This window comes from Mytilus trossulus, chromosome 3 (assembly GCF_036588685.1).
Source record: "Mytilus trossulus isolate FHL-02 chromosome 3, PNRI_Mtr1.1.1.hap1, whole genome shotgun sequence".
Taxonomy (NCBI): domain Eukaryota; kingdom Metazoa; phylum Mollusca; class Bivalvia; order Mytilida; family Mytilidae; genus Mytilus; species Mytilus trossulus.
The window spans coordinates 89,407,597-89,423,776 of NC_086375.1; the positions used below are offsets into that span (position 1 = coordinate 89,407,597).

At 31.2% G+C, this 16,180-nt stretch overlaps 1 protein-coding gene across 11 annotated transcripts in view; it reads right to left on the reverse strand.

The window, feature by feature from the left end:
* The window catches only part of LOC134712787 (mitogen-activated protein kinase kinase kinase kinase 4-like), an 81,396-nt gene that overhangs the window by 44,651 nt on the left and 20,565 nt on the right, over positions 1-16,180 (reverse strand). For 5 of the 11 annotated variants that reach the window (XM_063574649.1, XM_063574657.1, XM_063574650.1 and 2 more), the window contains 9 exons: positions 15,587-15,668; positions 14,023-14,342; positions 11,333-11,362; positions 9,692-9,774; positions 9,049-9,203; positions 8,520-8,575; positions 7,299-7,346; positions 4,893-4,966; positions 4,216-4,242 (listed from right to left, as the gene is read on the reverse strand). In XM_063574649.1, coding sequence (XP_063430719.1) covers positions 4,216-4,242; positions 4,893-4,966; positions 7,299-7,346; positions 8,520-8,575; positions 9,049-9,203; positions 9,692-9,774; positions 11,333-11,362; positions 14,023-14,342; positions 15,587-15,668 — 875 coding nt within the window. Of the gene's footprint in view, positions 1-4,215; positions 4,243-4,892; positions 4,967-7,298; positions 7,347-8,519; positions 8,576-9,048; positions 9,204-9,691; positions 9,775-11,332; positions 11,363-13,038; positions 13,057-14,022; positions 14,343-15,586; positions 15,669-16,180 lie in introns of all 11 variants that reach the window. The other 6 variants (XM_063574654.1, XM_063574652.1, XM_063574651.1 and 3 more) reach the window with 5 other exon arrangements.

Genomic DNA, 16,180 nt, shown 5'->3' on the forward strand with positions numbered 1-16,180 from the left:
ATAAACAGTGTAATAGTGTTTTCCAAGAGCCAGCCAAATAACACAAGAAAGATTTTTCATGAAAGTCTTCAGTGTATTATCCTTTGCGGAACTGAAAACTAGGACACTTAGCTGATTCCTGTAGGACAATTTTCTGACCCATTTCTAACAGAAAAAAAAGAATTTCAGAATTTTTAGGGGAAAAAACCTAAACTATTAAAATTTAACAATGAAATGATTTATAAAAACAAGTGGTACCTCTAAGGACTCTTTTAAAATTCACAATAAATTGAGTCAAGTTTGTTTTCCATGTGACAAAGGACAAACTGACTAATAGTGTTACCTTTTACAGCCACAGAACAAATGGCAAATAACTAAATGTGTAGTAACAATACTTTACAAAGGCTATTTTATAAATTACATGTTTTGTACTATTACAAATTCTTTTATATAATTTGAGAACCTTAAAAGTATTTATCCAAAATTAAGAGATAAAATTAACTTTCTTGAATCACTCATTGCATGTTGTTTATACTTTGTCCCAAATCTCACATTTCTATACTTAAGTTTCACTTTTTATCTTTAACCAGAAAGTGTTTTACCCTGAAGAGTGTAACATAAGTTTTCCTTTGTTCAAAAGAACATTTTTGGTATTTGATACTTTTATTTTTTATGATAATTTCGTGCATCTAGGCGACATAATTGTTGTCATAATTACAGGTATTTTGTGTGGTTAAAAATAAATGGCTTTCTTAACCTGACTGATGACTTTCGCTGACAAAGCTTAAGAACAATTACTTAACTATGCTTTAACAATTCTTCAGCATTTTACCACACCTTGGTCTATATTTCTCTTACATTATTTCATCAAAAAACTTGGGCACAGTTATATCTATAATACTAGTAAATGTTTCGATGCTTATTACAGTATATTTTTCTAGTATCTATTTCTTATCATTAATCCGAGGAATTCAGTAACAACGAAAAAATACAAAAGATTTATAAGGTCACTTTTTTCCAACTTTAGTTTTCACTAAACAGAATTGTATAGTAACAAAATCTCCTTATAGAATGCAAATTCGTTACTGTATTTTTGGAGTGGTAAAATATACTTAGCAATAAAACTAAACTTAACAAACAGAAGCTGTTTTTGTCAACTAGAACATAACTTTTCATTTTCTTAATAAGACTTTTTTTTATATAAGAACAAACAAAGTGAGTTAACGATGATTAAAAGTATAAACTAGTTATAAATAAACTACTTAAAGAAAATGAAAATTTTATGGGTTTGAGAAAGAAGTTTTCAGTTGAGTTAAAAAGCAATATATGTAATCAGCCATTTTCTTCAGCTATAATTGTGGTAGTTCTCTCTTGAGAAGCAGAGTCTTGGAGTTATTAGTGTGTTGCAACCAAGAAAACATAATTCAATAAAATATTAATTTATTGTCCTTTTTAGTGTTCTGGGCTCATCATCATATGTCAGTGAGGTTTTTGTTTCATTACGGGAATTCTAATTTCCCTTAATTTATTATCTTGTCTCCATTTTCTGCTTCCAATTTCATTTACTTCTATGAATCATCCCAATCAAGCAGAAGATTGTGTTTCCCTAGCTAATCGCATATGTAATTAAACACTCAGATGACATGTCTCAATCATGCCAGTTCAACCATTTTTTTGCATGTTTTTCATTGCATTTATGGACAAAATTCATTACAAAAAGAGATTTTAGAAATGCCCTATCATGTCTATTCATTGGAATTCACAGACAGAAATAAAGAATTACTCATTTGAAATATTTTTCTTCAAATATAAAAAGGAATTTGACATGCACATGACAAGTTATATTTAAGGATTCTCAGTTTATACAATTCCACTGATCATCAAAATGAAAATCAATTTAGAAATAACACATCATGTGTACTTATAACGCAAATCTTTACTTCTGACCATATCACATGTACTTTTAGTAACCATGCAATGTGCACTCTTAATGGCAGGTCTTTGTTTCTTCTCATTGCTCTTTTATTCATAGTTGATGACCAAATGACCTAAGCCTGAAAACTGAATGTCGACTTCAGTAAGTCATTGAACGGCTGACATTTGCCAGCCAAAAACTTCGGACCCTTGTAATCTTCATCAGTCTATAGTATAGTCATTGAATAACTGCCATATGCCAGACAGAAACTTCAGACCCTTATAATCTATAAACAAAATAAATCTAACTCTCTTACTTTCTAAAATATTAAGCTTCAGCCAACTTTAAGAAAGTCATTTTTAAGATCAACTGGAATAAAAAAACACACAAGAAATATCCTATCTAGATATTAAGTAAATTTTTCTTCATTACATGCTTGGCAATTATACACAAATATAAGACACACTTCACTAAAATTACCCAAGTCACTTCAAACTAAGAATGAAAAATGGTGCAATAAAATTATGTTAAATAATTGAGATAAATAGTTTCAAGCACCTGCTCGGCTAGCCTCAATAATAACACTGGTGTCACAATGATAAATATCCTCATTTTGTTTTCACATTAGGTCCACAGATACAATGTGTTTTATCATACCAAATAATTGATCAAGAAAAAACATTATTCAATTGACAATTAATTTTCATTAAGTTTGTTTTCCATTGTAAAAAGACTTTATTTAGGGAATATTTAGATACTGACAGTACTGAAGGTGACAGGAGAATTTCCTGTGTTAATATTAAGAACAAACTGTGTTACAGACGGAACAAAAGAAACTGCATTGAATATATTTCATTATCTAATTAGTATAAGGTATTCATAATCTGAATTCGTAATGATCATTGCTTCTACTCCTGATCTCATACATTACATGATACTCAACAGTATTGTAGCATTTTATTTCTTAGTAGTGTAGTGTCAACCACTTGCACTTTAACAAATTTTATTAAAAAGATTACAAATGGATCAATAGCCGTTTAGAAGATTTTTAACAAAAAAACATTTTCCTCTTAGATTGCAGTGTAAAGATATTTTCCTCTATTAATCTTGTTAACACCTGATATCACACCTGGGCATAATATTACCTGTGATTCATCTAATTACAATACACAACAAAATACTTTATCATTCATAAAATCCTATGTATTGAGAAATCTCTTATTGTCTCCACAGACAATGGCTTGTCATTCTGAATGCAACCAAAAGACATATCTCACCTGCTTTTAAATTATTAATGTTATATCTAAAAAGAACCTTCCGCCTACTCAGTGACAATTTTTGAATTAAAAAAAGTAAAATTCATTTGTTATTTTGTTTTGGATGAATGAGAGGAAAAGCTGGTAAAATACAAGCTATAATTTTGTATGGTGATTTAAGAAGGGTGACTGAATCAAAGGTATAAATAATGATGAGGTTACCTCCCCCTGGACAATAAACTATAGTTTCCTGACATAAAAGACCATCAGAGAAATTTATAATTATATGTTTAAACTTAAATACCATGGGTGTTATAAATAATGGTGCAACATACCAATTAAAGTCAAGGTTAAAATTACAGGCGAAAGAAACACATTACTGTCTTAAACTGTATGTTATTTTTACAGCAGCATCCATATAAAATGTCTTAACATCACTTTAATAAAGTTACATAGCCACTAGTACTTAGATATATATATCCAAGTAATTGTATTAAACTTGTACATTGGCTATATATAACATATGATATGCCAATGTACTATTAAAGCAATAAAATGTAAGATAATCCCTGCATTACATCTTTGTGCTGAATCAGAATTACATTTGTATACAAAAAGTATAGATATAAGGACATGCAGATGTCAATCTTGTGGTCTGTGTATTTAATCTAACATCATAATAAGAGAAGATAGATGCAATTTATTGTTTCACATGCCTCGGTTGTATCACTTAGGTTTAAATATATGACCATTCAAGTGTAATGATTATAGTATTTCTTTTAATGCAAGGGGGACAACTCAAATATATTTTTTGTTCATATTTCATGCTATGAAAATTGTATATAATGGGGAAACATCCAATAGTGTTGATTCTTGAAAAAATATAATATTATCAACAATAGCAAATAGTTTAAACCTACGAGTCCAAGAAGAATACTACTGCCATATAAAGAGTGGGGATACATGTATAGTCCAAGAATTATATTACTGCCATATAATGTTTGGGAAGACATCCTTACATCTGCCAGAAATCAGCCAAACAGGTTATACCATTACATCACTTACCTTAAACCAACTAAATGATCTTAAATGCTAAATCAAAATAAAACCTTCAATATATTTTGTTTCTATTTCATTTTCTGTACACATTTGTTGTAAAGAACAGCGTCAGCATGCTTCTCCAGTCAGTTATACTACGTTAGGACTATCTTACTACGATTAGGCATGTAAATACCATCAGACTCTATGCTCCAATGTGCTGGGAAAAGGTCCTTCTCTTTATATGATCAAACACCTTTGGAGCAGTTGATGGGTGATTAATTGGTTGTAAAATTAAATGTTTGAGCTTATCCTATAAAATTTATCAGCTACTACTATTTTTCTGTCACTTTTTGGGGAATCTCCAAATCGATAAACTTGCATCTTTTCCTTATCATGGATGAAGTATTTTCAATGGGGGGTTTAGTAAACAACAATATTCAGTCCAGATTCATTTGAGTCATGAAGTTCTGTAAGAATGTTGAAAATATGAGACTGAGAATGTAAGGACAAGACAGCAGATAAATGGTGACAAAAAGCTAACATGATTTGGGCATAAGGAAATCAAGTAAAATTTGGCCTTCAATTGGTCATTTTTTAGGCCAAACTGAGTTTTTTTTACCATTTTTTTAACTTTCACAGAAATGGAAATGAAACAATCAGAAAAGTTATATATATTTTGTTGATATCATTTATGTACTTACCCTTCTTACAACCAATGTATCATCGTCTTCCTTTGTCCGAGTGTGATCTTTATTCTTCAGCTTTGGACTTCCATCTTATGAAACAGAAACATTTACATTTAATTATAACTTAAAATTACTATCTAACTGTCCATACATAATTGACATAAACATGCATTTCTGATTCAAAGGAATGGTCATTTCACAAGAGGCCTTAAAGACATTATGGTTATATTCCAAGAAGAAAATTCTACAAACAATTTAAGTACTTCCCATATTTGTCAAACTTTTCTCTCCCCTCTATAAATATGATTTCTGTTTTGCTTGAATATTCTGATATCTTTTCATTTTAAGTTTCCTTGTGTTTAATACATGTTCAAAGAAAGCCTGTACTGCTTACCTGCTTTTAATGCATAACTTTGATTCAAAACAACAAATATTTCCAGCAATACTTGTGAAGGCACTATTCACATCTTTATGTCCTCAATTGGATTTTTTTTTAGAATATTTTAATATTTTTTTCAGGGTTTAAAGCTCTATTGAAGTACTACCGATAAACTCATCATAGATACCAGGATTGAAATTTTGTATTTGTACCAGACCCTTGTTTGTCTACAAAAGACTCATCAATGACATACCAATCAAAACAAGTTATAGAAATTATGTCAATTATTTTTTAAATTTTAATAGCAGTCCAGCCATGATATTGTTTGAAAATAACCCATCCTATGAAGCATTGACCAGACATAGACAAATGGACAAATGACAGATGCTTACTGATAGCAATAATAAAGACTTGCCCTTACTTAAAGCAGGTGAGCTAATAATAAGTATGTAGACATATGCAATGATATAATTAACACTTCATCACATAAAGTGCAAAACAATCTGCTATGCTTTTCAAACTTATAATGAACATGACCGTATGACCTTTATGCAAGTGAATATGTATCCTTAAAATGCAAAATAACACATAAATACAACACATTTTGTACAAGATGTGAAACAGCAGAAAAAAATCCCAATTCCAATATAAAAAGTTGTGTACAGTTTTACAACATTAACCCAGGGTATGTACTATAAAATCTTCTAAAATAGATTGAAATTCAGGAATCCCTATGTAAAAAGAAAACCCATGTAAAATGAAAGTTCACTCAATTTATTTCTCTATAAGAATGTTATTTTTAAAAATTGGTTCTAGAGTTTGAGTATAAAGTCTAATAGTTAAACACACATTAGTTATTTATTTAATAACTACTGTATTTTAAATAATTATATGAACATGCAAATTATGAAGAAACAAAATATAATGACATTAACTATTAGCAGCAATTTTTCCTGCATAGACTAATATTATTTTATAACTGATTTTCAAAATTATTAACAGTAAAAATAAATTTTATCAACCCCAATATAAAAAGGAAAATTATTTATTTCACATTTTGAAAAAAGCTAGCAACAGAACATATATATATTGTAATGCCTATAGATTACCATGCTTTTTCTCATTTTTCTCACTTATATACCTCAGTAAAAAGTGTAATTTATTGTAATTTCCATTCTTTTTTAAGTATATATTATATCAATGTCGCATTTGGTTTATTCCTGCATTTTTTTGCCCCATTTCTTTTCAATAGTTATGTCCCCTTGTTTGGCAGTAAACTCATCTAAATATAAGCATGCAGGAAATAAATCAAGGAAGATATAACAAATAATTCAAAATGACTAACATGTGACCAACACGGTAATCTTTCCTTCATCTGATTTTATACCTTAACATAATGACTGAGAAAATGACAACAGTATCCTAATAAAATATATAGAAATATTGGTTTGAAATTAAAAGGCATAATTATATACAACATTCTTGTAAAATGTGTCACACACAATACAATAAGCAGTAAAACTAATGTTCCCATACTATAGTAACATGTCAGTGAACAAGCCAGGTTTATGTGTGAATGTGCAGGTTACAGAACATGTTTGACTGACCACAGGTTTAACATCTGTGGTATGTACTAATGCCTTCAGTTAAGTGTGGATTGACTCTCAAATTTTACAAAACATATCATTCATTTCCCTCTTTATCATGTATATTAACAAAGACACAAGGACAATTTCATGGCAAACAATTTGTATTTTTAATCATTTTAGAACCAGAGAGGGGCTCAATAAATGTTATGTAACACCAAATTTACAAAGAAGATCCAAGATGGCAGCCGCCTAGTCAATCTACCTTACATAATGATTGTGTTGGTATTATCAGCTTTACCTTTATATTCAAACATATGCAAAATAGAATTTTGACATGCTAAAAAAAATTTTTTTTTTAGAATAAGCTGAAAATTGTTCTTTCTTTTTTTTTAACAGTGTGTTATATATGTTAAATGGCCATTCAGTGTTACTGCTTGTTGTATCTATACTCACCCTCGTCAACTATTACATCATGTATAATCATAGATTGTAATGTGTTGTCTACAATCAACAAATATTGACACATACATAAAGTGGTATATACAGTTTTACATATTCATAAAATTGAGAATGGAAATGGGGAATGTGTCAAAGAGACAACAACCCGACCAAATAAAAAAACAACAGCAGAAGGTCACCTACAGGTCTTCAATGAAGCGAGAAATTTCCGCACCCGGAGGCGTCCTTCAGCTGGCCCCTTAACAAATATATACTAGTTCAGTGATAATGAACATATATTCATATATTCACATATTCTATAGCAAGTTTTACATCCAGATCATTTATTTTGATGTACTGTAAATTCAGAAATTATTGCATGCATTTATTATTGCGATTTTGTCATTTTAGACTTAAATGCGATTTTAATTTTTACGATTTTGAGAAAAATCCTGTTAAATTCATATAAAAAATTTCAAAATGCGAGTTTAAATTATTGCGTTTACAACTCAGTCGCATTTTTCGCAATAATAAAAACCTGGCATTAATTTCTGAATTTACAGTATGTCAATTTGATTATAAAAATTGCCTACAAAGACCTATGAACTTTTCCTGAAACAGCCCTAAATGTCAATGACATTACCCAACATGCAGTAAAGCAATCTATATGTTTGTCTCTTAAATAGGATCTAACCACAAAGACTGTGGACTATGTGTAATATCCCCTAAGTATTAGAAAGTCCAACCCCATGTAGAACAAACCTACTTGTCTGGCTAATTTCAAGTACAAATATTTCTAATTTATCTTTTGCAAACCGCAGTCACATTGAGTATAAATCAGTGTAAAAATATTAAGTCCAGGTAACAGGTAAAATTTGAAAAAACTTGTAAAAATCAAAAACCAATATTGAACAGTTAAAATCTTTAATTATGAAGCTTTTATTCATATTATCTTGAATTTGTTGTCCATAAATTACTTATAATTTCTTATGAATTAAAGTGAATATTGGGTATAAGTGAAAAAGATAGAAATCCTGAGTCTATAAATGTATACTTGTGTCTGTCTATAGCTATACATGTCTAAATGTCCAGAGTTTATAAGTGTATAATTTAAGTCTGGTTATAATAAGAACATCTAATTTCAGTGCTTGAATTAATTTATTTTTCATGTAAAGTTAGTTGAGAAAGTTAATAGTATTCCATTGCCTATCAATCTAAGATTTGCCTAATACCTACCATCAACCATAGAAGAAAGTGTTTCTAATGTGCCTTGACTGTAGTTACCAGGAGGTCTGAAATTAAACACCAATATATCATATAGGAGTATGCCAGATGTAAACTAGTGAGTTTGCAAGTACTTTCATTTTATTTCCAGATTTTCAACCGACCCTCCAGATGAAGAAAAACAATTCAAGTATTTTTTTAAATTGTTTGAGCTTGTAATTATCACACAGAAATTTTAATACTAACTAAATAGTGCTTGTTGTTCAAAATATACTTATAAGTTATATACCTTACTTATAATAAATAGTGGACTAAACTATAGTGAACAACTGATTTTCTCATTTATTTGAATGCAACCTTATGATTAACAACAGCAATTTTTCTCTCACTTGGAAGTGGTTCTTCACCATTGACGAGTAAGAATGTGATAACATAATTGATGTCATAACAGATCATCTATGGTCTTCCAGATCTAGAAAGTTTGTTCTTGACAAGAAGACCTTGAAAGGACAATTGTTAAATAACTCTGTGGTATACTTACAAAGGACGAGCAGGCTCAGAGGCTAACAGTGTACCGTCACGGTTGACCACCTCTTCCTCCTCATCATCTGACCGGTCATCCTCTACAAGAACGGTCGTGGTTGGTTTGTCAGCAGCTCCTAACTCATTTAAATGGGCAGCTAGCACATCTAAATCCTACAAAACAATATTGGATTCATATAAAATAACATATCTCAAGATAAAATAACATTGATTTATCGAATAGCAACTTTAATACATAATAAAACCCAGAGCAAAAATAGATATTAAACAAGCAAATTAAAACTCACAATATGTAAGACGTTAAAATTGATTGATAGGGCCAAACTTTCTCCTAACCATAGCTAGAACAGTGCCGTTATCAAAAGATATACTCAAAAAAATATTTTTTAAGCCATTATCCATAATATTGCCATGTATTATGCATACATAACCACACAGTTTGAACTTCATGACCTGCCCCCATCTTTCCATGATATTATGTATGAATTTAATTAATGCTAGTTTCTATATATTTGAGTGACAGCATGCATGTGGCAAAAATGAAGCATAAGATAACATTTTTCTTTTAGTTTCCAAAAGTTTCCACAATCTGTGCCCTATGGAAATATCTCCAACAAATGTTAACTCATAGACCTACGTACCTCTGGTTTTTTATTATGACCTCTGTTCAATTGATTCCTTGGGTCACCCTGTGGTTTATGACCAGCACTTAATGGTCTCTGCTCTGAAAATTTAAAACAAAAACATATTCAATAATCATGATGTGCTGTTTCCAATTATTTACATATTTTTGTTTGTCTATGTTCAATTTTGCAAAAATAAATACGACCTACTTCAGGCGTCTATGTTTATATGTCATGCAAACAATATCACATCAAGTTTTACACTTTACTTTTACAACATTATGGGCTGGTGTATCATAATTTTTCTAATATCAAAGGATAAAAATGTATTAAACATTCATAAATATCTGTTCATTTAATGTTGTCCAGCTAATTGAAGACTAGAGATTTCTCCCAAGTTTACAATATGGCCATGCAAAATTTTATTGTACCAAAAAAAACAACATTACACTATATCAAACATAGATATATAGCTTTTGTCTACTGCCACATCATGCATATAATACATACTATATAGTAACAATTATTCCAGATTAATATTTGACATGTTACTATTGATAGTGCCAGGAAATAGATGAGATAATTCTAAGATTTACATATTTTAAGGGACAAGTCTATATGTGAGGAAAGTAATAGGTCTTATCCACTGATTTATTTAACCATTTCTCATCAGTGTTTAATTTATTTCTGTAGTTTGGTTTGAAGAAAAACCCTATCAGATAGAAATCTGCATCCATAATATTATAACAGAATAGCCAGTTTTTACTATATTAAAAAAAAATCAGGATCAAACCCTCATTTAGCATATAATTTTAAAGGTTCACATCATAATAAACATGTGTTTCAGGGGCAGCCAATCATATAGACAGACAGACTGTATAACATAACGGTTAACCCTATCCCCTGGATCACAGACAAATAAATATATTTGACAATGTCATGAGAACATTTGTATGATGTTAATTGGTAGATTTAGAATACCTTTACTGATTATCAAGTTATAGGGGTAAACACATTGGACTGTATACTATCTCCTTTAACACAACTGATTTGGCATTCTATTTTAATACCAATAATCAATTAATCTTCAAAATGATTAATACCAAAATATCTCAATAGTTATTTGTTTTATCATGGTCTAGGCTTACAGTTTGTTACTAATGAGTCTTATGTAGACTAAACGTGTGTCAGGTGTATCCAACTATAAGCCTGGTACTTTTGATAACTACTGTACTATAAACATGTCTGATGAGAACTATATATTTGGTGAAATATTATTTCATTGCTAATAACTTTTCTCTGTATATGCTTGTATCTGAGTAAATGTTCACACTATCAACTTTTCCATTTCATGCTTTGAATAAAAACAAAACAAATAGTAACCATTCCTTATATAGATTTCAAAGAATTTTTAAAGTTTTTGATTTGAAATCATGGGAGATAATTACATATTGTAGTCATTTATTATCATAAATCTAAAGTCAAGATGGAGGTAGGTCATTAATGGTCAGACTTCAGGTAATTTTCAAATGAAATAGGCTACGTATAAAAATAAACTATTTATTTAGATAATAAGGAAGAGTTCAAGAAAAGTTGATAAATGTGTTTCACAGCAAAAATTAAAAAAAGCACTCGGTATAAATGACAAAGGGAGGTAACCTGGTTCCTCATTCTGATCCTCTTCCTCTTCTACAAGGTATAAATACAGCAAAGAATAAATAAGCAATATCAACACTCATAGGTCAATCTCTAAAGCAATATTTTTTTCCAATATTTTGATGTCTTTATTGTTTTTCACCAATATTGAACTTCCAATCTAATTTCTTGACATGTTTATACATATATTTCAAGTTTCCAAAAAGCAACAATTTAAAGAAGTTATTTGTAATTCACATGATTAAAACATTTGATAAGATTGTACCTAGTAGAGATTGAACCTATATTCATTAGTTATAACACCAATATTTGCACATCAATTTTTATAAGCAAGATGTTTGGCAGTGAAGCTATAACATACATGATTTTTTTTATCATCCTTTTATTTAAGAAGCATAATTGCATCTGGTTGATACAACTTCTAATAGACTTTTTTAAGTGATATTCTAAATGTATTGGTTTCAGCATACAAACTGTAATATTTTGTAAAACATGGGGATCACCTCTATTGAATTATAATTCCTGATCATTATGAAGCATAACTGACCTATGGTTCTGACTTTTATAACCATAACTAAGGAGGTGACATAAACAAACTGCACAGACTAAAAATAGAGTACTTAAGAGGAAATACCATATTACCTACTCAAAACAAAACATAACTTATAGCAGGATAAACTGATCACACCAGTCAGATTCCCATGGCTACTCTATATCATGAACCCAAACAAACCCACAGAAAAAACACATAAAAGGTAATGATAAAACACATACAAACTGGCTTAATCAAAAACTACAAACACACTGATAAAACACATATAAACAAACTCATAAAACTCCTACCAACACACTGATAGAACACATACATACCTCACAGAAAAAACACATTCAAAGGCAATGATAAAACATACAAACTGGCTTAATAAAAAACTACAAACACACTGATAAAACACATATAAACAAACTCATAAAACTCCTACCAACACACTGATAGAACACATACATACCTCACAGAAAAAACACATTCAAAGGCAATGATAAAACATACAAACTGGCTGAATCAAAAACTACAAACGCACTGATAAAACACATGTAAACAAATTCATAAAACTCCTAAGTTAAGATGTACTATAAAAACACATAAAAACAAACTCATAAAACTCCTACCAACACACTGATAGAACACATACAACCTCACTGATTTAACACATACAACCTCACTGATTAAACACATACAAATGCACGGATAAAACAGAAACAAACACACTGTTAAAACACACACAACTTCTTTGATAAAACACATACAAATGCACGGATAAAGCACATACAATCAAAATTTGCTCACAGTAAAATTTGACACTTAAAGACAATGAATAGTTTCATGTTCACCCTCACAAGAACATTTAAGTATTTTCTGTCTCCATGTTTTACATTTTAAGGAAATCTGTACATGCTGGTTCACATACCTATGTATGTGTGTGTCACATACCTATGTATGTGTGTGTTGATTATATATCATACCTGTCATACATATTGAAATGCTATGTAGAATAATGCTATAATTACAAAGACATTCAACATGCTAAAAAAAGTTGCATGAATCTTTAAAAAAAAAAAGAAAATGACTTTCAAGTCGTGACAATTTTCTAGAAAAGATGTTAAGATTAGAAAGCATCACTCATTTAGTTACAAGATTAACTATAGATTACCTATAAAACGTCCTGAAACTTTACAAGAACAAATAAAGTTGATAATTAATTAAACTGCCATGTTTTCTATTTACAAATATGATATTATTCCTAGTAGTTTTATTCTGTCAAATACATTAAGGTTGATACACTTATTGACTACTAGGTGATGTCACCTTGGAAGTTTACCCTATTTAGTTGTAGCAGTACTTATGTTTACCCAATCAAAACACTTCACTCTGGTAATAATTTCAAATAAGCATCACTTATAAATAAGGCTACAGAAAATCCTTGCAGATGATATACATGTATTCAGATTTTTAATATAAGAAAACTCCAAGTATCAGTGGCCAAAAGGAAGTATCTTCTCAATTAAACAATGGAAAAACTCCTAACCCATGAATAAATAAATTGCTAACTATTATTCAAAAAGCTACCTTGGTACCAATTAACTCTTGGAAGTTGTCAAATGCTATCTTACAGCTACCTTGAACCCATTGCTTTGTGAATACACAAGTTTACCATAACAATGATCAATATCTACCATACCTATAATCTGGGACTGTCTAGGGACTTGTTTGTAACAATGATCAATATCTACCATACCTATAATCTGGGACTGTCTAGGGACTTGTTTGTAACAATGATCAATATCTACCATACCTATAATCTGGGACTGTCTAGGGACTTGTTTGTAACAATGATCAATATCTACCATACCTATAATCTGGGACTGTCTAGGGACTTGTTTGTAACAATGATCAATATCTACCATACCTATAATCTGGGACTGTCTAGGGACTTGTTTGTAACAATGATCAATATCTACCATACCTATAATCTGGGACTGTCTAGGGACTTGTTTGTAACAATGATCAATATCTACCATACCTATAATCTGGGACTGTCTAGGGACTTGTTTGTAACAATGATCAATATCTACCATACCTATAATCTGGGATTGTCTAGGGACTTGTTTGTAACAATGATCAATATCTACCATACCTATAATCTGGGACTGTCTAGGGACTTGTTTCTGTGGTTGTGGTTGTTGATGAACTGGCTGAGCTTGGAAGTGACTAGAAACTGGCCATCCCTGATGAGATGAGGGGGGTCTATGTCCACCATTATCTCTATGGTTATGACCTTGTTGTTGTTGAGGTCTTTGACCTTGTTGTTGTTGAGGTCTTTGACCTTTGTTGTGTTGCTGATTGTGAATCTGTTGTGGTGGAGCTGTGGGCTTTGCCCCAGGTTGACCCTCTCTCTGTTGTATAAGCTGGAAGTTACGTTTTAATGTGGATTCCCCTGGTATTTGTAATATTGAACTGAAAATAAAAATATAAATGTTTGAAAAATAAAATTATGGAAGTATTCATTGAACTTTCATTTGATTTGAATAATGAATTTCTATGCTTTACTCATGCATCACATTATCACAAATTAACTGTTTAACTTTGTACACCCCTATGTGAATATCATCTGTGCTACCTGAATGTTTCATCAGTTAACTGCTTCTAAAAATTTATTATGTGACCTTGGTTGACTTTTATTTGTTTTATCATGTTACCTTGTTTGACCTTTATTTGTTTATAACTTTACCTTGGTTCCCCAGGTGTGGTGGTTGACCTATATTTGTTTACTAGGTAACCTTGATTCCCCAAGTGAGGTAGTTGACCTATATTTGTTTATTACATTACCTTGGTTCCCTAGCTGTGGTGGTTGACCTGTATTTGTTTAGTACGTTACCTTGGTTCCCCAGGTGTGGTGGTTGACCTGTATTTGTTTATTACGCTACCTTGGTTCCCCAGGTGTGGTGGTTGACCTATATTTGTTTATTACGTTACCTTGGTTCCCAAGGTGTGGTGGTTGACCTATATTTGTTTATTATGTTACCTTGGTTCCCCAGGTGTGGTGGTTGACCTATATTTGTTTATTACGTTACCTTGGTTCCCCAGGTGTGGTGGTTGACCTATATTTGTTTATTACGTAACCTTGGTTCCCCAGGTGTGGTGGTTGACCTCTATTTGTTTAATACATTACCTTGGTTTTCCAGGTGTGGTGGTTGACCTATATTTGTTTATTAGGTGACCTATTTTTGTTTATGACGTTACCTTGGTTCCCCAGGTGTGGTGGTTGACTTTTATTTGTTTATTACATTACCTTGGTTCCCCAGGTGTGGTGGTTGACCTATATCTGTTTATAATGTTACTTTGGTTCCCCAGGTGTGGTGGTTGACCTATATTTGTTTATCACTTTACCTTGGTTCCCCAGGTGTGGTGGTTGACCTATATCTGTTTATAATGTTACTTTGGTTCCCCAGGTGTGGTGGTTGACCTATATTTGTTTATCACTTTACCTTGGTTCCCCAGGTGTGGTATTGTCTTCCTCTTCTTCGTTATCACTTCCCTCGTTTGACCTATATTTGTTTATCACATTACCTTGGTTCCCCAGGTGTGGTGGTTGACCTATATTTGTTTATAATGTAACCTTGGTTCCCCAGGTGTGGTGGTTGACCTGTATTTGTTTTATCATGTTACCTTGTTTGACCTATATTTGTTTATTACGTTACCTTGGTTCCCCAGGTGTAGTATTGTCTTCCTCTTCTTCATTATCACTTCCCTCGTATTCATACTCTGTATCATGGTCATCAGCTGTAACATTGGTGGAATTATCAATAACTCATTTCATTGTAATGTCCTATTTGAATCTTATACAAATCTCAATTTGTTTTAGCTATAAATTGATTAGAATTTTGATTTTTGGTGTTTTAACACCTCTTTTAAGCACAGCATTTACTGTGGATTCATTTATTTTCGTGGGTACCAATTTTTCGTGGATTAAGGAAATCTTAGATGTTCGTGGAGATTTAATTTCGTGGTTTTGCTGAAATCTGCATACCAGCCTATAGAAAATTTGCTATTCGTTGAACATCTAATTTCGTGGTTTACCTGTTCCCACGAAATCCACGAAAATTGATATTCAACGAATAATAATGAATTCACAGTAGGCTCTTTCATGGCGGTCAGTTTTTATTGGTGGAGGAAGCTGGATTGCTGAAGAAAACCACAGACCTTCAATAGTAAGAATTACAATCCTAGTCAATTAAGATTGGAGTCGATTGCACCAGCAGGAGCTGGTTTCAAAATTACAACCTCAGTGTTGA